At 38.2% G+C, this 24,259-nt stretch overlaps 1 protein-coding gene across 2 annotated transcripts; it reads right to left on the bottom strand.

Annotated features, from left to right (window-relative positions):
• Positions 1-1,377: 1,377 nt before the first annotated feature.
• Positions 1,378-22,297, bottom strand: nt5c1aa (5'-nucleotidase, cytosolic IAa). Of its 2 annotated transcripts, XM_072674796.1 has the most exons (7): positions 21,878-22,297; positions 15,937-15,981; positions 9,569-9,736; positions 9,117-9,246; positions 4,979-5,101; positions 3,714-3,898; positions 1,378-2,479 (listed from the first exon to the last, which is right to left on the bottom strand). In XM_072674796.1, the coding sequence occupies exons 1-7, from the start codon at positions 22,019-22,021 to the stop codon at positions 2,123-2,125; spliced, it is 1,152 nt and encodes a 383-aa protein (XP_072530897.1). In that variant the 5' UTR covers positions 22,022-22,297; the 3' UTR covers positions 1,378-2,122. The 2 variants fall into 2 exon arrangements, with proteins under 2 accessions (XP_072530897.1, XP_072530898.1); XM_072674797.1 differs by lacking the exon at positions 15,937-15,981.
• Between the last annotated feature and the right edge of the window lie 1,962 nt (positions 22,298-24,259).

The raw sequence follows: 24,259 nt of genomic DNA, 5'->3' as shown, positions 1-24,259 counted from the left end.
TAAGTTAACATAAAATTCTAATTTGTATTTGCACATGCATCCAATAAAACATCTTTAAAAATGTTTAGAGTACTGTAAAAGCCTTTGGCACCAAAAAAATATTTAAATGTACACTAAGTGATTCATTTCCTAATGTTAATTCTTTCATGTGTTAAAATGCTTGTGTAACCATTTTGAAATATTTCCTTATAAAAGACCAGAACTCATTGTAGCTATGATATATTACCTGATTGTGTTAATCAGTGCTTCATTAAGTTTTAAAAATTAAAAATCCATGTTAAATGTATTCCAATGCTACACACTGATCAGCCATAGCATTAAAACCACTGGCATTAAGTAAAGTGAATTACATTGATCATCTCGGTGTAATGGCATCTATGAAGGGCTGGATATATTAAGTGTCAGATTCCTTACATGAAGTTGATGTGTTAGAAGCAAGTGAAAGGATCTAACTGACTTTGACTTTGGTTGTTTCCTTGCAGTGCCTGGAAGATGCTGGCTTCGTCTGATAAATCACATTTTCTTTAACATCATGTGGCTAGGAGTGTGTGGATTGCTAACCTAGGGAAGAGATGGCATTAGGATATAGGAAGAAGGCAAACCGGCAGAGGCAGTGCTCTGCTAGGAAAACTTGGGACCTAGCATTCATTTGGACATTATTTTGACACATACCTAAACATATCTACATATCTTATTGGCAACCCTAATCTGCTTAAAAAATTCCCAGATACCAAATTTAATCCAGCTTCTGTGGGATGTGATACACAGTGGCAAACGAGATGTAGCTGTGGCAATGTCTCTATTTTGTTCTGAATGGCTGGAAATTGAGGCAGTCGGAATAAAAATTGGGCACAGATTTTAATTTTTCTGGACATCAATTTGCCACCAATAACTATATGGACAAACGTATTGGGACACACCTCTTAATCACTGTATTCAAGCATTTCATTCAGTCCCATTGGTTTAGGTGTATAAAATCAAGCACACAGCCATGCAGTCTGCTGACATAATTACAGGGGGGGGCAACGTATATTACTACCTATGTCATGGCTGATTGGTATTTAGTTTCACAAGTAAAAAGAGATGTATGCAAAACAGTTTGATTAGGTGTCTATACATTTCACTCATATATATTTAAATAAATAAAAGACACATGAAATTTACTTTTAATTTCAGTCATATGAAAAAATTGACCACTTGTCCTAAAAAAGGAGGTGATATAACTAAACACGTCTTTTAAAAACACTTAAAATTTTAAATTTTGTGTCCTAATGTGTTCACATGACTGTATATGTATAAATGTGAATGATAATACATTTTGAAAATATATCTTTCAGTTTATTATGATGTGTGTAAACACTGAATTAGACAGTCACATTACATTTACCTACAGATATCATTCCACCTACAATGCATCTCTGGTTTCATCATTCCTCATAATTGGCATAAACTTCACTCTGTTTACAGGCAAATCAGTTGGCATTAATGTTGCAAGAACATTATTTATTATTATTTATGGCTTTCATTATCTTGTAGAATGAGCTGCTCTGATCAGTCTGTCATGTCAGTCTGCCTGGTTCATTCCAAATGGTCATATGAATATACAAGACAGACCATCATAACATAGAATAAACAAACACAGTTACAGTATATTTCTCTTATATAAAGCAAGACAAGTCCATTTATACATTAATTTACATTTTCCTTTATACACACAGTTCACTCCATGTGTTCATAGGTAAAGACAACGAGGATAAAGATTGAGATAATGTTCGTCTCAGGACATGAACATTCTTGGGATTATGCTGAGGTACTGACACACAATCATGAGCAGAATAAGGCTGTGTGACAGTGAAGACAGGACAGATACAGGGTTGAACTGTACCGGGCAATGTTGGGTGAAATTATTTTATGAATAAAAGTTAGTCAGCAATCGAATCAGTCAGATCAGTTCAGTTCAGTTCAGTTAAACCAGTGTTTAAACCAAGTGTTTCATGGCAAATCATCTTGTCAAAATACATGTATATCCACAACATGAGTCTTTCCGCTAAACCCACTCAGGCGTGCAGTGCAGGGCACTCATTCGAATCTCTACCGTCCTGCCGGATCTGTTCTGTCTGCGCTACTTGGCAGAGTTGGTGCTCTTTTTATGAGGGTATTTCTGTGCTATGCCGTAGGGTACATGTGCAGCAATGGTGCCCATCTCCACAGCTCCTTCTACATGGAACATCTGATCGTCAAAGTAGATGTGGGGTCGTATTTTCTCCAGCATGGGGCCTTTAGGAGCCCCAGCCAGAAACAGTGCTTCATCAGTCTCCAGTCCCCAGGCACGGAGTGTCTTTAGGGCACGGATACCCGAGCTGGCTGCACTGCGGGCAGTTACCAAGTAGGTGCGAATAGGGCAGTCCAACCGGTGCCCTTTAGCATAGAACTTCTTCTGGAGCTTTCCAAGGGTCTCAAGAAACCCCTTCAGTGGGCCCTACAATTTGGACAGATTTAAAGAAAATAGATTTTTTATTAAAAACATAAGAGAATATTTCATTTTCCATTTGATCATGATGTTTAGAGTTGTTGAATTTATCTATCCTGGAAACCAGGTGATGAAATGAACAACAGGGTCACTCGTATTGCACTTATTTCAAGGTTTGTGAAATGTCTTATTGTGTGTATCTTGTATCTAGGTATCAAGTATTGTGTGTTTTTGTAGCAACATATCAGCACTAACTCTTGTGTCTGGCACTACAAGGATATTTTTAGACTAAGCTGTTCACACTAGTTGAGTTATTTTTTCTGAGTGGACAACAAAGCGCTGTTGTAGGTTTATTAAATGTTATAGGTGTAAAGATAATGTTTTCTTACTTATACAGTTTTTATTTGCTTTGTTTTGTTCAACATTGTTTTTTTAAATTACTACTTTTACTTAAATAAATGCATACAGCATACATAAACGTTTATGTTTAACATTTCATTAATACTATTACATATATATTATATACATATATATTAATATTATATTTATATTAAAATTATATTAATATATAGCAGTGTGTTTGAACATTTTTAGCTGTTGTAGATTAAGCACAGACATTTAAAGCTTGAAATCAAACTTTCTATATAGTTTCTCTAAAGCATGTAACAAACATCAACACAGTAGCATAAATAGTAGTGTTAATGTCTGCCGGCTGTGTTGTACAATGGCTGAGGCTACTGCCCATTGCTAATTACGCCAGTACTTATTCCAAACACACTTGGCAGACATGTTACGCTTCAGCCAAGACAGACTAGCCTTTGGTCCATGTTGGAGGGACTTCCAGACATGTTAACTGCCCTCCTGTTGGCTGTGCTCAAGCCCAATGAAGATTTTAAAAGGAATGATAAAAACCGGCGAGTGCTTTGTTAAATGGTGCAGGTGGACAACACAGTCACTGTAAGAAAGGTCTATAGGGAGCCATTTTGGTCACATCCATGGTGTGTGTGCCTGTGTTTATGCCACTTGCACAAATGTAAATGTGTAAATGTAATCAGCACAGAATTGGTTAAATTCTGTGAAATCAAACTGACTGATTATGGCCGATCATGCTGAAAACTGTCTGATTCCGGTCACTGGCTGTTTGCTCTGTGCGTATCTAGCCACAAGTATTAAGAATTACATAAAATATCAATGTAAAATGAAAATCCTTATCATTAACAAGCAATCAAATGTTGGTGCGTACATGATCTAGCAGCGTGTTCTCATTTTCCCTTTCATGCTCAAAGAACTTGTCCAGACCATGAGCTTTAAATATGCGTTCCGACTCGTCAGAGAACAGAACAGCATCACCGTCAAATGCCACTCTCAGCTGGGTCTCTGACACCTCGATCTGCTTCTCTGGCATGAACATGGTGGCTGCTGCAATGCCTGAGAGGAAACACAACAAAATAAATAAAGCAAAAAATGTAAGTCTGCCTACGGTTCAGAATTGAGGGCAAACAAGTCGGATTCATGACACTTAAAAGCCAGTGACAAATGGAACCCATTAGAGGATGGCAATGCAAAGAGGTCATTGGATTGTCACATATACAGAACCCTCAGCACTTGGGCACAGTGTAACATTTCACTTTGGTAAATGAATGTCATTAGCATTTTTTTGCATTAGCTCCAATGACCTTCTCCTAAATGAACTGGAAAAATAGAGCTTTAACTATCAGGAGATACTGAGACACGTACGAATGTGTTATGTACATAGCTGTAAAAATTGATTCCCCTTGTAGAAGCAATATTGTTGGACCTACAATTTAACCCTGGTGGACTCTACATGGAACAAGAGCTTTTGTAGAGGGTGATTCATCAGTTGACACTAAATATTGATTATCTGTCAGGTACCTCTTACACAAGGATAACTCAAACTCATTCAGCTCAAGCTGTGTGAAATGCAGCACTGGAGGCCTTTTATCCATTGTCAATCTCATGCCATTAACACATTTGGGCTACACAGTATTATTAACAGTACACTCACGCATAAACCAAATCAGTCTGGGTGTGATTGCCAGAAGTAAAGTCTGTTATGCAAATTTGAATAAATAATCTCTTAAAAGTTTATACACATAATCAGAGCACTTCTAGTTCTGACATCACACTGAGGCATTGACCATGACCAGCTGGCTAAGCAGCACATCAGGTAACCTCTCAGATTACCATCTAAATATACCACTGCAACTTATCTACTCTGCCTGTAACACGTATTCTTTACCTTGTCCAATGTGGAAAAACAACATACTACTGGATGTGCTTTGAAACACAATGGTGTAAATTAGGCTTGAATTTGTGCCTTAAAGAATAGAAATTCAGGACTTAAGGACACATTTCAGTGCTGAGTTATGTTTCCAAGCCTTCATTGTTTAGTGGCTGCTATTCACAACCGGTACTGTTTATTCAGTGCTTAAACACTACACTACATGTTCCCCCATTTAGTCCCGCTGATCTCTCAAGCCTGCTCACCTTCAGACAATGCCTCCTGGACCTTTGCTGCATCAGCAGATAGGTACAGGTTTGTGTGCCATGCTTTCAGGTAGCCAATGGGGCTGCTTCCTCCTGTCATGCAGAACCGCTCAATGAACAAATCTGAACAGAAAGAGAAAATAGAGTTAGCATATAGACTATATGGGCAAAAGTATTGGGACAGCTGCTCATTCATTGTTTCTTTCGAAATCAAGGGTATTAAAAAGAGTGAATCCTGCTTTTGTTTTGTTGAAGAAATTGTCTCTACTGTCCAGGGAAGAAGGCTTTCTAGATTTTAAAGCATACCTGTGAGGATTTGATTGCAATCACTGACAAGAGCAGTGAGGTCAGGATGTTGGATGATCACCACCCCACTTCATTCCCAACTCCCCAACTCTTTCCCGACTTACCCCGAAAGTATTGGATAGAGCACCATCATTCCAGAGAACACAGTTCCACTGCTCCGCAGCTCAATTCTGGGGACTTTCTACATCTCTATCCATGTCTGGCTTTAGGCATGGTGCCAATAGGTTCATGTTTATCTGCTTCAGAGAGTCGTGTTCTATTGGCAACAATTTTCTACAAGGATTAGATAGGCTGTGTGTGTGTTTTTGCACATCTGGGTCAGCAATGGGTGAATCTTAAAGTCGCTGAATGCATGCATTAGAAGGGATGTCCACAGACATTTGGAAATATAGTGCATTAGTGAATGAGGCCCACTGTTGTTATTCCACATCTTAACAATGGACATAAAAAAAGGGTTGAAAGGATTATTGTTGTTTGTGCGCACTCACATTCAGACCACTGTGGCTCTAACAAGTAGGAGAGAAAGCCAATCTCCACAAAACATGTGGGTTAATCTTTTAGAATCAAATGTCACCCAGACATTTAACTAAGATGCTTTGTCAGTGTGGCATTATCCCAGTATGGTGAGATTACTGTCTTTATATTCAGGATGGTGGAAACAGATCCTGGTGGGAAGGTCTGTTGTGCGTTCCTTCTTTAGCTAATGACACTCTACATCAGCACACACAGTGCCCTAGCCAAACGTACAGAAGGAGAAGTCATCAGCAGGTATTACAGGAAGGATGGTTGGTGTGGTTCATGTTTCGGTTCAAGGCTAACACTGGCAGGTGGAATCTTTTACATCGGTGTGCGTCAGGCTGCTGACAGCAAGAAGGAGGTGTAGAGATACAGCATGATGTGCTACAGAGAAACTGAAATCAAGCTTAAAGGACTGGTTTCCTGGACATGGATTAATTCTAGTCTTGGACTGAACTTCAGTGGTAATGGACTATGAACTATTTTAAGGTTAGGCTTAATCTTTCTTTGGGAAACTCTGGGTATTGATCCATATTGTTCTGTCTGAAAATAAAAGAAAGAAACAACATTTTGGGAATACACAGGAACGCTGAGGAACGTTCTCAAGGACAGAGCTAATAAAAAGAGAAGATATGCTATAGATAAGAAAGTGTGAAAGTGTGTAAGTGATTGTGAGTGAGCAGTAGCTGACTGGTTTATTTTAAGAGAGTGGGGGTACAGGAAGAACCCTAAAGCACATATTTCCCCATGAGATGAACAGCGGAGCGTGGGAGACTTTTCAACCTTGTCCTTGATGTTTTAGTTCAAACGTTCATTCATTAGAATTGGGCAGCTCATCTGACGACTGGCTGCGGCACACTTGTATAACAGCACTATAACAACAATCCGCTTTCACTGTAAAATTGGATTTCTAAACAGATCAGTGACCCTACTTTTATCTTGTTTTTAATATATATAAAAAAATCTGTTTACAGAATGCTTATTTCACAATGAACTAACCAACAGAAACTACTTTTATTACTATAAGTAAAATCTAATTGCATTAACTTACATTAAAGTCAAGAACATTTATGTCCTTGTCCAGTAAAGTTAATATTTTGAAGGTTTTTGGAAAGTTTGAAACTATGCAAAATTCCTTTTTTTTTTATCCATTTTTAAACTGTGGGTCACAGCGTCGGGCTGAGGAAGCCTTTTCAGTTTATTAGATTTTGTCCATTAGAGCGGTGCTTGTATCGGCTTTTTTATCATTTTAGACCAGAAAGGGGTCCACCCTGTCTCTCTACCCTTTAAAGCACTCATGTTAATAATATCTGTGTCTGAAACGGATGACAGCTGCTTTGTTGCCTTGATGCCTAAGCTGTGTCACAAGTCAGTCCCTTAGTACATTGTTATGACAGCACCTACAACCGGATCTCGTTTGAGACACACTTTGAAGGCAGCAGTATGTCATGACATTGCCAGGATACTGACAACTACTCTAACTAACTCGTTAGACATAAAAAGCCAAAATTCAAATTTCTCACCAGAAATAAAATATCAAGGGATAATAATTCTCACATTTGTACAGATTGTCTGTACACCTGCTTTTTGTCTTGAGACGAGGCAGTGCTAACCCAGAGGATCATGGGATACATAAGGCAGTGAAGGATACATCCTCACTGCCTTTACAAATCATCTGAAGCTACCTTAGCAGGCAGCTATTTTGTAAAAACATTCGAGTCGGACATGACTCAGTACCTTGCTGCCTTTGAATACTGCCTGAGTAGGCAGTATTTATTACATTTTAGGCACAGCCAAGGTGGTTGCATGCATGGGAAGCACGGTCACATGAAAGAGAAGCACACTGAACCTCACATGAGCGACAACCAAAGAGTTGCACACTTGCTGTAAGAAATCTTACTGATATGTATGAAACTGTGCATACTGAAGATTGAGTGGATCACATTTAACTACAGAACAAACAAGGGTCATTAATTTATTATTTTAAAATAAATATTAAAAAAAAAAATATTAAAAAAATATTATTATTATTTGTTATTTTATAGTCATTTATTGTTGGGAGAAAATAACAGTGTGCTGAGTAAAAGTTTATGTGTAATTATTTCACAAAATAATTGTTGGGTCATGCGTACAGGTGGGTATCGGCATGAAAAGATTATGACAAAATATTGTTTCTGTTGTATTATATCTTTTAACACCCAAAAGTTGCTAAATGACCAAACTGATTAAATGTCAGTCAGTATCCACTTATTTGTTGTTTTTACTGAGAGAGGCCGGAGAACAGGCTGTTGCTTGTTGGTTTTGTGAATTTGCCACCAGGACGATCAAAGCAGGGAATAGAGCAGGAAGTGGCTGCCTCATGACACAAGGGTTAGAAGTTGCAGTACATCACTGTGGGAAGATATGATTGGCCAGCTGGATACATAACCACAAGTAAAGCACATGTCAAGTAAATTGACAGGACCTGGTGAGATTTGCCCTGTACGTCCTCAGCTGAGACCTTCTAAGGCGTAAGGACAGCAGATACATGATTAACAGATGTATTTGCAGAGGATCATTTTTGGCATTTAGCCTTCAGAGATATCTGTGTTTGTAGAACGAGCATTAGTGTTTTTTGCTCAGCAGAAGAACTAATGTAGTATAAGAACTACATTATATTATAGAATTAGGACATTTTCCATCCCAGACACTCTCTACCTTGCTCACTTGATGGCATATCTTAATTACATCAACATATTCAAATACCTGATTTGCACAGTAATATAGGATGTAATATGTAACTGCCACTCACGTAGACAAATGTCTGTGAATGTCCCTGCTAAGATCTCATTTGGTTCCCAAGCTGAATGGTCAAAATGGGGTATTCTGAGTACTTGAAGTCCTGCTGTTAAACAAACTATTCAAATCCAGTAAAGAAGACAAGCGGTCATTTCCTAATATTCCCTGCGGACGGGGTCCTATCAGTCTATCTAAAACTTAGCTGAGGTCAGCAGAGATGACGCAGCTGGGAGGTCTGGGAGGTTGGTGGTGGTGTTGTGTTTACGAACATGAAAAGGATCCAGATTTTCACCATTTCTGAGAATGAACAACTGAAAGGCAGATTTCAGAGGTATGGGTATATGTGTATATACCGCCCCAACCCCCCTACAATAATAAACATTTTACAACAATACCATTGGTTACATGGTGTATTTAGGTGTCAGTGTATGTTTTGTTAGGGTTTTAATAATATTAATGTTTGTTTGATTTGTTTTTTTTTTTGTCTTTGTGTTAACTAACAGTCCTTAAGATGCAGAGGAGGTCAGAGGTCACTTACTGTGGTGGTTGATGGTGTTGATAAGCCTCACCCCTACGTGTGCATGATTGTAGGTCACCAGAACAATGTCAAAAAGCTCCTCACTGTCAGGATACAGCTTCCGCAATTGTGCGTTAACCGCATCCAGGGCCTGAAAGAACACAAACATGAAGGCCCTGCTAAGTATTGATGCTTTTATGATTCTTCAAATATTGCATGGAAAATGATTGATTAACTTATTTTAGTTGTTTTGCATGTAAGTATTGTTAGCAAAATCAGTTTGAGCGAGTGCCAGATTAATTGGAGACAAGAGCTTTCATTAAACCTTCATTCACAAAAACACGGGACGTATTTATGCTCTTCATGTAATTTACGGACTATATAATGTTGAATGGTCTTCTTGTTAATTTTGCATTGACTGCATTGTCTGTTATAGTCAGTTCAACATGTACTTCTGTGTCTTTCTGTGTTACCTTCACAAATGGAAATGCTGGTCCGGGGGCAAAAGGCTCATCCTCGTGTTCCATCTGGTATTTGAGGTACTCCTCCACTCCTTTCTCTTCAAACACCTTCTGCTCTTTCTCTGTGCGGAATAGCACCCGAGTTGACACCGCTATTGTCACTGCGTTCTCTGGTTTAGGCTGAATGGAGATTAAAAATGAGACACAAGATGTTTTGTGTAATGAGACACAAATGTAAGGGTTATAATGAGGCCTTTACATTTAAAACAAGTAAACAGACATAGAATGAAAATCCAGTTCAAGGACATGTAGACAAGAGGTAATTGACTCTGCTCCTGGAGAGCCAGAGAGTCCAGCCAAGTTTGTTAATTTCCCTAATCTACTTTAGCCTGTGGCAAATTAACCCTTGTCTTATTTATTAAGTTATTATTCAGCATTCCCTATGAATTATTTAGTAACTACTATGAATTATTGTGTGTATGAATTATCCAGTATCTGCTATGAATTATTAAATATCAACTTTGATTTATCCTGTGTCCGCAATGAATTATTCAGTAATAACCATAGAATATTCAGTATGTACTATGTATTATGCTGTATTGACTAATTCAGTATCTATTATAAATTACTTATTATCTGCTGTGGACTTTCAGGATACACTATGATCTATTCAGTTTCCACTACAAATTACTGAGTAACCACTTTGAATGATTCAGTAGCTACAATTAATTATTCAGTATCCATTATAAATTATTCAGTATCTACTATGATTTTTTCAGCATCAGGATTCCTCAGGATTTACTATGAATAATTGAACATCTACTATGAATTATTAAGTACCTACTATGAAATATTCAGTATTTGCTATAAATGATTTAGGAACTACTATGATTTATTTTATCTACTATGAAGAATGTAGACTTAACTAAACCTATACAAAGACACAGTGCCTATAACTCAACGCTGGACTGCTTTCCCCATATTTAAGACATAAACAAACACAGTGAAATACCTAAAGAGGTTTTATATTGCAATGCATGTGAGTGTCATATAATATAGAATGACACTGAGAGCATTTGTCAGTTCTAGTAACCTTGTGTAAGTTCTAGTAACATAACTGTTGTGAGTTCCCATGCTGCTGGATTAGGTTCCCAGTTCAGCTGTAGATATTAATACCAGTACATACTGTATAGTACACAGCTATGCATGCAGTCAGTCCCATCTCTGCTGACTAGTGAAAGTACAGTGTGTAATGGGCAGCACAAAGGAAAGATTGACAGGTTCACTTCAGAAGGGATTTCTGCTGAATGATGGCACAGCCACGGCCATGTGTGCAGCATGACACGACTCGCAGGGCCCCCAGGGTTCACCACCAATCAGTGTGTTCTCTTCTTAGGGGGTGACATGAAAAGCATAGGCCACGTACACTACAGTTCAAAGCTGTTGAAAGCAGTTCAAAACTTTCCATATTAAGATTTATTATTTTGTATACAATAATAATGTAATGGTTATGTAGTATTTCAAAACTATAAATTATAAAGACTATTATTATAAAAAATATTTTTATGAATAATATATATTTACTGTATATTTAAAACATTTATGCCTTTTTTATCTGCCTGAGGATTTGATATCCACTTTTGAAATATAATTTATTCTGGACATTTATTATTGGAAGTACTCTAGATAAATAATAGCTAAACTATTTGGCAAGGCACAAATGATTGGATTTAGGTAAAACTTTAAACTGATATATGAGGCATTTATTGACCTCCAGAAGAGCAGAATGTTTAGATGACTACTGTGCTAATATATCTGCATTTAGTGAGAATCCAACATCCTGACCTCCTTAACGCTCTTGTTGTGGAATACAGTCAAATCCTCTTGTAAAAAGCCTCCCCTGAATAGTAGAGACAGTCACACCAACAAAAGTAGGCTACACTCTTTTTTTAACACCCTTGATTTCAGAAATATTGTCCAAATATTGTCAATCTGTGCATCACAAGCATCTGTGTATTACAGAAGAAACAAAAAATCACACTTGTGTTTCTTCGAATTGGCAAATTAGCCATAATTGTGGTCACATAACATTTTATTTAAACCAGTACATTAAATGCAGTCATTTTTTACATATATATATATATATATATATATATATATATATATATATATATATATATATATATATATATTACATTGCTTTAAGCTGTGGCATGATTTAGCAATTTTCATCACATATGATCCTATGATTTTCATTAGAGAATCTAATGTATTGCTGTGGGCATTACACCTGCTGCCTAAAAACTTTAAGGAATATGCTAAACATTCATTTTTTGTGGGTTTGTTTGTTTTTTCAAAATAAAAATAATTATTCCAGGCAAAGGGATGAAATTGGGTGCAGAATTAGCAACTTTCCTCCTAGATAACTATGTAAATGCTGTAAATCTGTATCCGCACTAAACTGTTGAGTGACAGACTATACCTTAAGAATGGAGTAGTACTCTCTTTATCACTTAGCAAGTTCAGTAAAGTAAAGCTTTGTGTGAATCTCTTTAAGAGAAATATATGTAACACAGGTCAACTGCAGCTAATGATGCTAACCAGCTAACACAAGCAGTGACTGATAAACTCTTGCGAGCAAATAAACTTGACTGTTCTCACTGCAGATAATCATTATGAGCCAAACTCTGAATGTTTATAGGTTTATAATTTCATTATCAGTTAGCCAAATGTTGTCATGAGCAGCACCACATATCAAGGTGAAACGCTAACACCATCACAACCTTCAGACACGGGAGTTTGATGCCACTGTTGTACCAAGAGCAGACTGTAGAGTACAAGTGGGGTATGATTAGATAAAAACTCTCTCTGAAATTGAAATTTTAGAAGCGCGCCTTGTACTAATAGCGGGAAATCTAAAGGCCAGAAAAAATATGGTCCCAGTGTTGTTGTGTTGATCATCTCTAAAACAGTAGAAGGCGTGTTTCTTGATTCTTCACTAATGCCCCATTAAACCACATATATATTTCATAATGTGAAATTAACACGAACCATACATTTCCATTCACATTTACAATATTGTGCTCTACAGGGATTCTGCATGATGACACAGCCATAGCTGTATGTGTGTGTGTGTGTGTTTGTGTGCACGTGAGCATGTGTGCAGAACAGCATGACCCTCTGGGCAGCCAGCATTCGACCCCAAATCAGTGTGTTCTCAGGGGGCTGACGTGAAAAGGACAGACCATGTAAGCTGAGAGCGTCTGTGACAGAGTGAAAAACTGCAGCTCCCCCATCCAAGGAGATGAGGATATGACTGGCATTCTGTGGAGGGGGTGTCTGGGAGATCCTATAAGGGGTCTGGGGGGGGGGCACTTTAGTTGCTGTGGTCATGAAGATTTAACTCCGAGACCCTGACATTAGCTTGTAGGATGCTAGGTACTGGGGATATGATAGCACAGTTCTACACTGCCAGGGCACTGGTATTTACTCTGAGTCCAGCTCATCCATGCTGACCTATGAAGGCTCATGATCTGTTCTTAACTAAAGCAGTACTGTTTGGACAGATGCCCTTAAAATGTGACCCATTATACCGCAGGCTGACATTTCACCTATTTACCCACAAAACACACATGAAAAGGATGTCAGTGCAGATGGAGGAGCTCCACCATTCAAAATGAAACTGAAGTGTATCAAGGGAGTACTCCAGTCCTTTCCAGCCTAAGCTCTACGGAGTAAAGATATCTGTCATATACAGTCAGTGAGATGAAGCTCTCCTCCCTCATCACTCTTAGGTGATGTTGACTAGAACAGGTGTCCGTTAGCTGGTGTGGTGGAGCTGGGGACCCAATGCTTTCCACTGAACCTAGCACGTCCGGTTAGACTACAATGGCAGCAGTTCAAAAATAGGCAGTGGCTGGCTTTGCATGTTTCGAAGACATGTGCTATGTTCTTACCCACCTAGTGTTGGGAGTTATAAACGAGTGGGTTATTTGGCAGTATCAAATAGGAGGAAAAGGGGGAAATTCTACAAATAGATCAAAATAAATAAATAACTAAATTGCAACCAGAATCTGGTCTGGTTTACATAGCAAACCAGTTTTACAAATTCTAGCAGTGTCTGGCAGTAATATGCATGATCCCCAGTGTTACTTATACATACAGAAACAGTACAAAATGCAGTATCTGCAGTATTATATGTGAAGAATTCTGGTAAATGTATAAATGCACAATCTAGGCCAATAAACACATCCACAAACAGCCACTTTGGAGCCAAAAGTATTTGTTGAAATCCCACAACAATAGGCAATTTGCTAAATGATATTATAAACAAAACAGCCAGCTAACAAAATCGAAACATACAGATAGCACGAGGTCTGTTAACAGCACCATCACCAACAACATCCTCTTACGATGTATGTGTTGCATCCGGTGTGAAATAACAAGCATCACAGAAGAATTAGGCCATAAGATAAGTCAAATATTTTATTCTAGGGCACCTTCAAACTTACACTTGCCCATTGGCTTTTGCAGTGACTGAGGAAGCATTATAGGATCCAAGTTTAAAAACATTACAATATAACATTTGTACAAGTGTCAAATTGTACATGCATGACTGGACAAGGAAAGATTGTTAGTCTACAGAAAAAGACAATGAGCTGTTATTATTGTAGTTTGTCTAAAGCAGATTTTCAAGCTCTAATAGACACCTATTCCAAAAAGAAACACACATAGCCTGTGGTGTTTTTGTTTGCATGGGGTATACAAAAAAGCATTGTTTCCCCAGATAGTAGGTTTCTATATTTGTTTAACCGCTTAGACCATGTATGGACAGTTGCAATAAAAATATTAACCCCCCTATTGCAAATTAGATTAAAAAGAAACAATTACAAACTTGTCTGCAATAGAACAGCCAGACAATAATAATTTAAAAAGCTAATATGAGTGCAAATACAGTAATGAAAAAGCTTCAGAGGTTGTGGTTATGTGGCTCATATGGGAACATTGTTTTTTGCCAAAACGACTTCTTATACAAAGACTACGTTTAGCTTTTATACTTGTTAGGTCCTACTTATCCCAAAAAAGGAAATGCACAAAAGTCTGGGTCCCAGGAGGATATTGAAGTTAAAGATTAAGGAGTAATGGTGCTTTCCCCAAATTCAACACAGAATGTTAACGCAAAAAAAAATCTTCTTCCCCCAGACATACTGTTGATCCATAGGCCTGACAATTTTCAATTTTGTTTTTTATACATAAATAAAACAACGCTTGAGGGAGAATGAAGCATATGCTAAAAAGAACACCCTGACTACAGTGAAGCATGCCAGTGGCTCAGTAATGCTCTGGGGCTGCTTTGCTTCCTCTGGTACTGGAAACCTGAAGCGTGTGAGGGGCAAGATGGATTCAATCAAGTACCAGAAAGTCCTAGGTGAAAACGTTGTGCCTTCTGTGAAAAAGCTGCAGCTTGGGTGACATTGGACCTTTCAACAGGACAATGTTTCCAACAATGTTCCCAACATCCCAAGTCCTGGAAGATTCTGCAGAGGCTGTCACAGTCGCCTGAACTTCATCGAAAATATTTAGTGGGATTTAAATTAGATGGGCCACTGTCCATGAGGAATGGGCTAAGATTCCTCAGGAATGCTGCCAGAAGCTGGTGTCTGGCTATGCATCATGTTTGCAGCAGGTCATAACAGCAAAAGGGTTCTGTACTAATTACTAAAGACACCTGTTGTGAAGGGCTTGACAAATTCTGAGGCTGCAGTAGTCGGTAAAAGTAGCATTTTGTGTTGAATTTGGAGAACACTTGTTCTTTCAATTGTGCTGAGATATTTAAATTGTTTTTGTTTGATTGGTTTACTGGTTTATTGGTTAACAGCTAAACGTTTGTCCATTTTGCTTTGAAACCTAATTTGCAGTGAGGTTGAATACTTTCGATTGCAACTGGAAGCCCACACTACAGTTTTTACTCTTATGTCAACATCATCATCGTATTAAATATCAGTTTCATAGACCCTAAAATAAAACCCTGTGGGACTCCACAAGCTCCACATGCTAAATATAACGCTTGCCAAATATTTCACAATAGTTGCTGCATTAGAATTTATATCTGAATATAAAACCAGAGTTCAAGGGATTAAGTCAAACAAATTGTAGGCAGATATGTGCAGATTTATAGTGACCTTAGATGATGTGATGGACATGTGCCCAGTGTAACATTAGCTGCATGTTAAGTCAGTGCTTCTCAACAAAAGCATTAACATGTTTATTGTTAGTATGACCCAGCAATACCCCATGCATTTAGTGCAGAGCTGTCCTGGGACAGGATGTTAATAATATGGTAGAGATGAAGCCACCACCACACAATTCAGAATACTTACAAAGAAAATGCCTCCCTCCACCTTCCTGGCCCGTCTCACTGGTCCCTTTACAAAAGCACATTTCATGTCAGTTTCTATTATGTAGTATAAGTTCAAATACAGTCATGGAAAAGCCTCATAAGCTGTGGTTGTAACACCTTCATAATTAAGGCAGATTAAGGCAGCAGACAGTTTCATCAATGTAAGCTGTAAGGTTGTTGCTGTATATTATACGCAGTATAAGATTTCCAGCACAGCTATGTGTCATTCATGTTGATAGAAGTGCTATTTTATATGTCGTGTCACTTTCTGTTTGCACTGCTCATTTTAGCATGGTGGAAAGGCAATGATGAAGAGCTGCAGTGAGGGTATGATCTTAGAAGGACAGATCTATGCTGCGTCAGTGTTTTATATAGCGTAGGCCTAGTGCTTGGAAAATCTCCCCTAATGCTGCCCCTGTCGTGATGATATTCATAGTGCATTCTCTTCGCAATTTAATACAAACCTTTTAATTGCTGGTATAACTATATATTTATAGATGACAGTTGCCATTTGTATTAAACAGCTTACATGTTTATCCGTATGTATCACAGAACCACATTAAACTCATTAACTGTTCATCTTAGTTAAGGACTGTACTTATACTATACTATACTCAAGGACTATACTATGCCATTTTTGGTATAGTGTATGTGTTTTTAACAGTAAAAAATAATAAATGTAAAGTAACTTACTTCCTGCTTAAGTGTAACTTTCCCTAAAGTGACTTTAATCAGCTCACTCAGGTCAGGAACACGCTCAACCATCTATGCAAACAAAGCTGGCAATGCATGATTAACACAAACCTACAGTGCTTCTCTAGAAACTGTACATGCATTGTTAAGTTACTGAGCAAGGGGCGATGAAGGACAAATCAGAGAGTCTGTAAAACATGTGGACAGTAAAAGACTGACTGTGCTGCTTTACTGATTCTTTACTGATTACTGATGAAAATGGTGGCAATGGCATACAGTCAAGTCCATAAATTTTTGAACAGTAGTACGATTGCTGTGATTTTGCCTCTCTACATTAACCTAATGGATTTGTAATTAAACATTCAAGATGATACTGAAGTGTAGAATTTGAGCATTAACTTAACAAGACTGCATTAGGCGTTTAGGAATTACAGTCATTTTTAGACAGTCCCCCTATTTTCAGAGGCCCACTTCTAGAACATGATTCTTTAGACAGATGAAACTAGGAGTGTGAAAAAGGCACAGAAAGTTTTGAGAACGAAAGCAAACCATATCATCCGTCAAACATGGCAGAGCCACTGTTATGGCATGGGAATGTATGGCTGCCAATGGAACTAGGTCACTGGTGTTTATTGATGAAGCAGCAAGGTGAATTTAAAGTATAGAGCTACACAGTTAAAAGGATTAGATCCTTGAAGAACATTTGGAGGTTCTTTAATTTGAAACTGTGGATTAATCTCTTAAAATGCTTTAAAGAACCTCTAAAAGAAGATTTTTTAAAAGAAAAAGGTTTCTTGGACCTTCCTCCTCCACATTCCTCCACAGTTCCAAAAAATATCTTGTCCTTTGAACAGTGTATAGCCTATAGGCGTGAATTAGGTTTTTGAGACCATAATTCAAACTTGATGGCCCATATGTTACATTTCTTTCCATGAGGTCTACGCACAGGATGTTTGATTGGTTTTATGTACCAAAACCATTTGTAGGCTAAATACACTCAATACTGTATGTACATACAATGGGTGCAGCCCCTTAAGATGTGACTGATGCACACAGTCACAAGTCTTCGGACAACGTCCTTAATAAAGGTTCCTAATGTGTGGGAAGAGTTGCAAATATCTGCCTGTGGGATAAAGTATGAAATGTTTATCGTGCATTGTTTGTACTGCACCCCACATTTTCAATCATAATTGGTCTAATCCCCCATAACCTTTCTAAGCGCTCTCTAGGGCTATGAGTCACTCTGAGAACTTTGGTGTTTCCCCTCTGCTAATAGAGTGCAGTAGGGGGCAGACAGGCCAGGTAACCGAGTAAATGAGAGGAGAGGGGAAGATAGCAAAGGGTAAAGAGGGAAACAGTTTATTAATAGAGTGGGAAAAGGCCAGCGATTGTTGGAGCCAGAAAAGAATGAAAGGCTATGGAAGAGAAGGGCAGGGATGGTTGGGTGCCGACCAACTGGCTGTTCGCTTCAATGAATGCAAACATATCTCATTCACAAAACTGCAGAAGAAAACTCATCATTCATATAGTCTCTCTCTCTATCTTATCTCTCTCACTTTCTCTCGCACTCTTTGTGATGAGGTTTTAATATGCTAATGTTTTAGGAAATAGGGTTTTAAACTATCTACTAATGGGAGAAAATAGTTTAAAAAGGGCCAAAATATACACGAGTAGAAGGTTGAATGAAGTTCTCATATTCTTTTAAAACTATCATTGCCACTCCAGGTCAGAATGCTGCTACTGCACTATGTATCTGGTGGAGATGCACCGGACCTTATGTGAGAACTGTGCAAAGTTGTGTTAGCCCAAGTCACATTAGTGTATAAAATCCTGCAGTATTGCTCTACTGCTTCAGTCCACATGTCTCTGTCACTTCAGATGCTCTGTATCTCTCAGCTTGTCAAGAAATGTATGTTTATAGCTTTCCACAGCAGTGGTGTAAAAGTGAAATACACTCCTCAAATGTAGGGGGAGCCCAGGAGCAAAATAAGCACAATTCTTGTATAATTCTGCTTTAATCTATTTGAAATTTAATAAATGACAAATATAAATAAGTATAAAAAAACTATAACTGCCTTTTCTAAACACAGGGAGGTACATTGAGATTTTTTGTAAGAATCAACAACACTGTATGTCCAATGTAAATGATATGTAGCTGTATAGCTGTATATCGTTAATACTAGAGAGACACTAACAGCCGGAAACAAATTTCTTGTGTGTGTGAACATACTTGGCCAATAAATCTGATTCTAATACTGATCAAATGTTTGTGGACACCTCTTCTAATGAATGCTTTCAGCTACTTTATGTTGCACCTATTGCTGACACAAGCCCTGTAGAGAAGTATTCCCAATAGAATAGGACACTTTGGAGCAGATTTAACATCAATATGCTGGCAGCATGGCTAATGCCAGGTATGGGTTAAAATAGGAGAAAGCCTCTCAGCAGTGAACTGTGAAGAACTGGACTGATGGTTGATGCTACATCCAGTACCTAAGTTGGGGAGTTGCTGATGAGGTAGGTTGGAGATCATAATTTTTTCTTGCCACTATCACCTTCGGCTTGCTCACTTGGGGTTTAATGATTAGTTTCTTTTTGTCTTATTTTTGAATAGCTGCTCTGTGACAACATCAGGTTGTAAAAAGCACTATTCAAATAAATTTGACCTGACTTGACATGACCACTACTGTAAGGAAATTAGAGTCAATAAATTTCTCTGACTCTCTGACTGACAAAGGCATGTTAATAGCTTGCATACCTCCACATGAGGGAGCTCAAAGCACATTTGGTATTTACAGCAGCGGTGTAAATGTGAATTATACATCTTTAACTGTTGGGGGAGCCCAGGGGTGTTTAAAAGCGCTATACAATTTCATTTGACCTGACTTGACTTGACCAACACTGTAAGGAAATTAGAGAAATTAGATTAGAGTTTTTTCCATCTCTCTTCATCTCTCTTCCATTGTTTATATCATAACTATTAATTTTTACAACAATTCTGAAAAAGTGGTGGAATTCCTCTTTAATTCCCCTTTAACACCACATACAGCACTTTATTTACTTACGGAGTGTGTACAGCAAGTCACACTGTAATTCAGCCCCCCATCCTCGTCAGCAGTCTCACATTTTTATTGCTGTCCCATCTGACAGACAGCATAGCGATATCCTGAGCGCAGCGTTAGCACACTCTAAATAAGCAGAGGCCAGCTTGACGTGAGCCGCACCTGCTGCAGCTCAAATGGAATTATCCCTCCACTTTTAGCTCTGTTACTTAACAGCCCCACTCTCACTCGCCCCCCGACCCCCACCACCTCAGCCCTGGATATGTGGCTATGTTCTATTTCTCTCTTATCAAGCCTGACACAAACAACATTAAACAGCCTGAGACTGAACATTAAAGGCTACGAGCCGTCTGCTGCCAGAGAATTAGTCACTGAAAAAATGAATGGCTTTCATGTAAGGATAGATTAAATTTGATGGCAGTGTATCAGAAGTATTAACAAATCTGTAATGCTGACAGTATGTATGCCCTGTAAAGTGCAAGGCCACATTAGCTTGTTCTTTTAAACAACAGGGTATGGATACAGAACAAGACAACGAGAGAGGGAGGGAAAGAACAGAGAGAGAGAGAGAGAGAGAGAGAGAGAGAGAGAGACAGAGAGAGAGAGAGAGAGAGAGAGAGAGAGAGAGAGAGAGAGAGAGAGAGAGAGCAGTGAATAAGCAGCTGCAGGGGTGACCTGAGAAACACGTGTGCAATGTAAACATCTGACGTGCTGAACTGTATAGAAGTGTTCTGCTGCCCTTTGTGTTCCACCCAGCAGAGCAAAAAGACTAACCAACGGTCGAACATCACAGTGATGCATAAGCTCACAGCTGAAATAAAGCTCACACTAGAAAATAAAGGCCCAAGAAAGGTTTGTTGGATTGATGACATAGAAGAACCACCTCTGGTTCACTAAATTAACTTTAAAGAAGATGACCTTTAACCTGTAAGGGGTTCAATTTCTCTTTCTTAGACCTACATAGATAACTGGACAGTGGCCCTGCACTTTAAATGGCTGTGGTTAAATAATAATTACAACATAATATATAGTATGACGTATGGACCATAAGCCTACAGTTTGCGGAGTTGTAGCTACATAGTAAATACTAAACAATGTACCTAATTACTTAATTTTATGATACGTAGGCTTAATAGACTTGCAGTTTAAGTGGATGTATTTACATAAAAGGTAATAAATAATAATAAAACAATAAGTATTAAAGTTAATAACTGAATGATAAGTCTACAGTCTAGTAGGTCATAGTTACATAGTAATAAATAAACTTGTGTGGTAATTACTGAATTATAAAGCTAAGGTTAATAAGGCGGCAGTTTGTGATTATAGTTGCAATTAATTTATAAAAGTTTCTCAATCATAACACTTAGGTTAATAACTGAATAATAAGCCTACAATATAATTAATTGAAGCTGCATACCAATTACTAAACCATGCATAGTAATTACTGAATTGTAATACCTAAAGTTAATAATCCGGCAGTTTGTGATTGCAGTTATAAAAAAGGTAACTTATACATTCTAATAGTTTCACAATAATAATATTTCTGGTTATTATCTGGATAATAGGCATACAGTTTAAGAGGTTGTAGTTACATAGCAATTATTTAACAATGTATGTAATTGCTGATTACAATTATTATAATACTTTATACTTTTATTATAATACTTACAGTTAATAAGCCTGCAGTTGTAGTGGTCGTAGTTACATAGTAGTTACTAAACCCTGCATGTCTAAGAAATTGTAAGTATTTGTTTGTTTAAAAACACTGGAATAAATATGTATAAACAAACAAACAATGCGCTGTGATTGCTAGCATGATCATTTCTCAACCTCTCCTCAAGGGGTCTTCTAGTATGTACTGTTACCATCCAGTAAAGTTTGGTTAATCAACCATTCAGGTTAAAATAAGTTTAACTACCTTGACTGCACTACACAGTACACTGAATAATGTAGAGTAGTTTCTATATCTTGTAGTTAAAGAATAAGCCTATTGTTTAAAGGATTATTATATTGTAAAATCTCTCTAATATTAAAGATTTTTTCAATTTTTTGCAATCTAAGGAACCTGAGGAACCACTGAGGAACATCTGAGGCGTTTTCAACACTAATGTTTAAATGAGGGGGAGGAATAACACAGAAAAGAGATCCGAAAGGATCAGAACTTACTGATTTGGGCTTTTTGGGACCCACACTGTCACAGAAGCTCTCGCTCTCATCCCAGGACACTTTGCTGTCTCCATTAGAGGCTGGCGGAGGGCTAAGGGCCATGGGGTCCTGGCCCTTCATGACCTGCACGGGGTCAAGACTCATTCTTCTGGACTCCACTCATTAACTGCTGTTCTGAGGATTCCTTACTCACACAACTCTGTTCAGATGCATACACACTCACTTGCACAAGTACACACACTCATTCAGTTGCCCTCTGTATGACCCCCATGTTGTAAATGTCTGTATATGCTGCTGATGGTAAAGCCTCTGCTCCTGGGTTATGCTGGGTTTAGTGGAGGTGCTGGTTTTGCTGCTGCTGCTGCTACCGCCACCGGTGGCTGCTCTGGCTGGGGTATTATGAGCCGTGTTGTGTTGTATGTCCTCTCGTCTCTGACGCGGTGCCTGCAATCTGCTTCTTGTGCTCTGGTTTGATGTCCGCCCCCTCCCGGTTCTCCCTCCCTCTCTCACTCTGACACACACAGACACACGTCCACCCCTCTCCTCCCATCTATACCCCTCTATTTCAAGCTACTACATACTGTGTGTGTTGCTGTGCACAGGCAACAGTGCTGTGACCAATATTATGATGATATTTAAGCCTGATCTGGAATGTTGGAGTATGGGAATATGTAAAGACGTGGTCCAAACCTTTCAATTAAACCACAAAAGGGCTTTTGTTGTGGAGAAGATTCGTGCATTTGTGCAGTGGCCTGAAAATACTCCTCCTCCTTCTCCACCTCCTACTACCACTACTAATAGTTGTTGTTATTGTTGTTGCTTTTGTTGTCTCTTTTACAGAAAGATTGACAAACAAACAAAATTCAGATTAAACATTGAAATAAGGATAACAATAAAATAGAAATGTAGGCAATAGTTTTACAGAGAAAATGTAGGAACAGAAATTAAAAATAGGGGAAATTATTCTAAAAAAAAATTGCAACAGCTAAATGTTTTTCAGTTCTTGTAGAAGCTGTGCAGAAGGCCTCTAGTTCTGAGATAATCATGGGTTGTTCTGCATGCATGTTGTTTGTTTAAGCTTATTTAAGGTCTTATTCCAAATTTCCTATGATGTTTAGATCAAAGGATTGTGAGGGCCTTTCTGAAAGCTTCAGTTTGTGTTTCTTTATGAAGTCCATGGTGGGTTATGAGGTATATTTTGGATTATTATCCTATTTAGGAAGCCAGTTTTTTTGAGCTTCACCTCCACAGTTCCCCAGAACAGATTGTTCCAAATATTATCCCTCAATGTATAAACCACCAGCTGAAAAAACGTGACTACCTTTTTATATATCTTCATTGTTTAGTTCTTTGTGTGATGTTATTTGTTTGTAGTATGCAGTGTGGGTCAACCTAAGGCAGATGGGTTCCTCGGACTGAGTCTTGGTTTCTCCCAAGGTTTCTTCCTCTTAGCATGAGGGAGTTTTTCCTTTCCACTGTCGCTACCACCTCCATTGTGGTGCTTGCTCATAAGAGGCGTGGACCTGGAGCTCTGTAAAGTGCTTTGTGACATTTGTTGTGAACGGCTCTATATAAATACATTTTGAATTGAATTGAATAGACCCCCCCCCCCTCCCTGCCTTGTGTGCATCAATTACTTTTAGATCTATAGACAGTGGCTTAAAAGCCTATGTTTCATGAGTGTTAGCACACGGTTTGAAGAGGCAGAGAATTTATAAAAACCTGGAAATTTGATTCGACTGACAGTTTCTGATTACAGTTAGTGATGTGTCTTAGGCCTGGTTTGCTAAAGGGTTGCCAAAAGAAATCTGAGCCTTTGCAGTGCTTAGGATATCCAAACTTCTGCACAGAACTCATTCTAACATACTGTGTTTTGTATTTGACAAGCTACAGAGACTAACTCTCTTTTCCTTATCACTGATTGGCTGTTCTGATTCTGTCCTTATCGTGACCATGGGCCCCATCTGACAGGTCAATTTACTGTGATGTATGGCTTGATATATTCATGCTGACAGCGCAATCTACTGTGACAGCACATGCTGTGAATACAGGCAGAAACACGGTACAATTATTTCTAAACTAGGTACAATTAATGTCATCTGTAATGTCACCGTAACAGTGATGGCCTGGGGTTATTTCATATAATATAGAGTGCTTATGAACGATTTCTTGCCAAACCAGTAACATGGTAACATAGCAGCTGTTATATCCCTTAATATTTATTTTAAATAGTAATAGTGATCATAAATAATGTCTTGCAATTTTATGTTGACACAAAATTGGCATAAAACAAAGAGTTTGTTTGGAAATGCAAAACCATACAAACTTGTTTCTGAGCTTCTAAAATAATTTTTTAAAACATATTGTATATATGTTGGAGTC

This window comes from Salminus brasiliensis, chromosome 3, assembly GCF_030463535.1.
Source record: "Salminus brasiliensis chromosome 3, fSalBra1.hap2, whole genome shotgun sequence".
NCBI classification, from domain to species: domain Eukaryota; kingdom Metazoa; phylum Chordata; class Actinopteri; order Characiformes; family Bryconidae; genus Salminus; species Salminus brasiliensis.
Note: the sequence above shows the minus strand (reverse complement) of the source record. Positions and strands in the feature narration are given on the sequence as shown.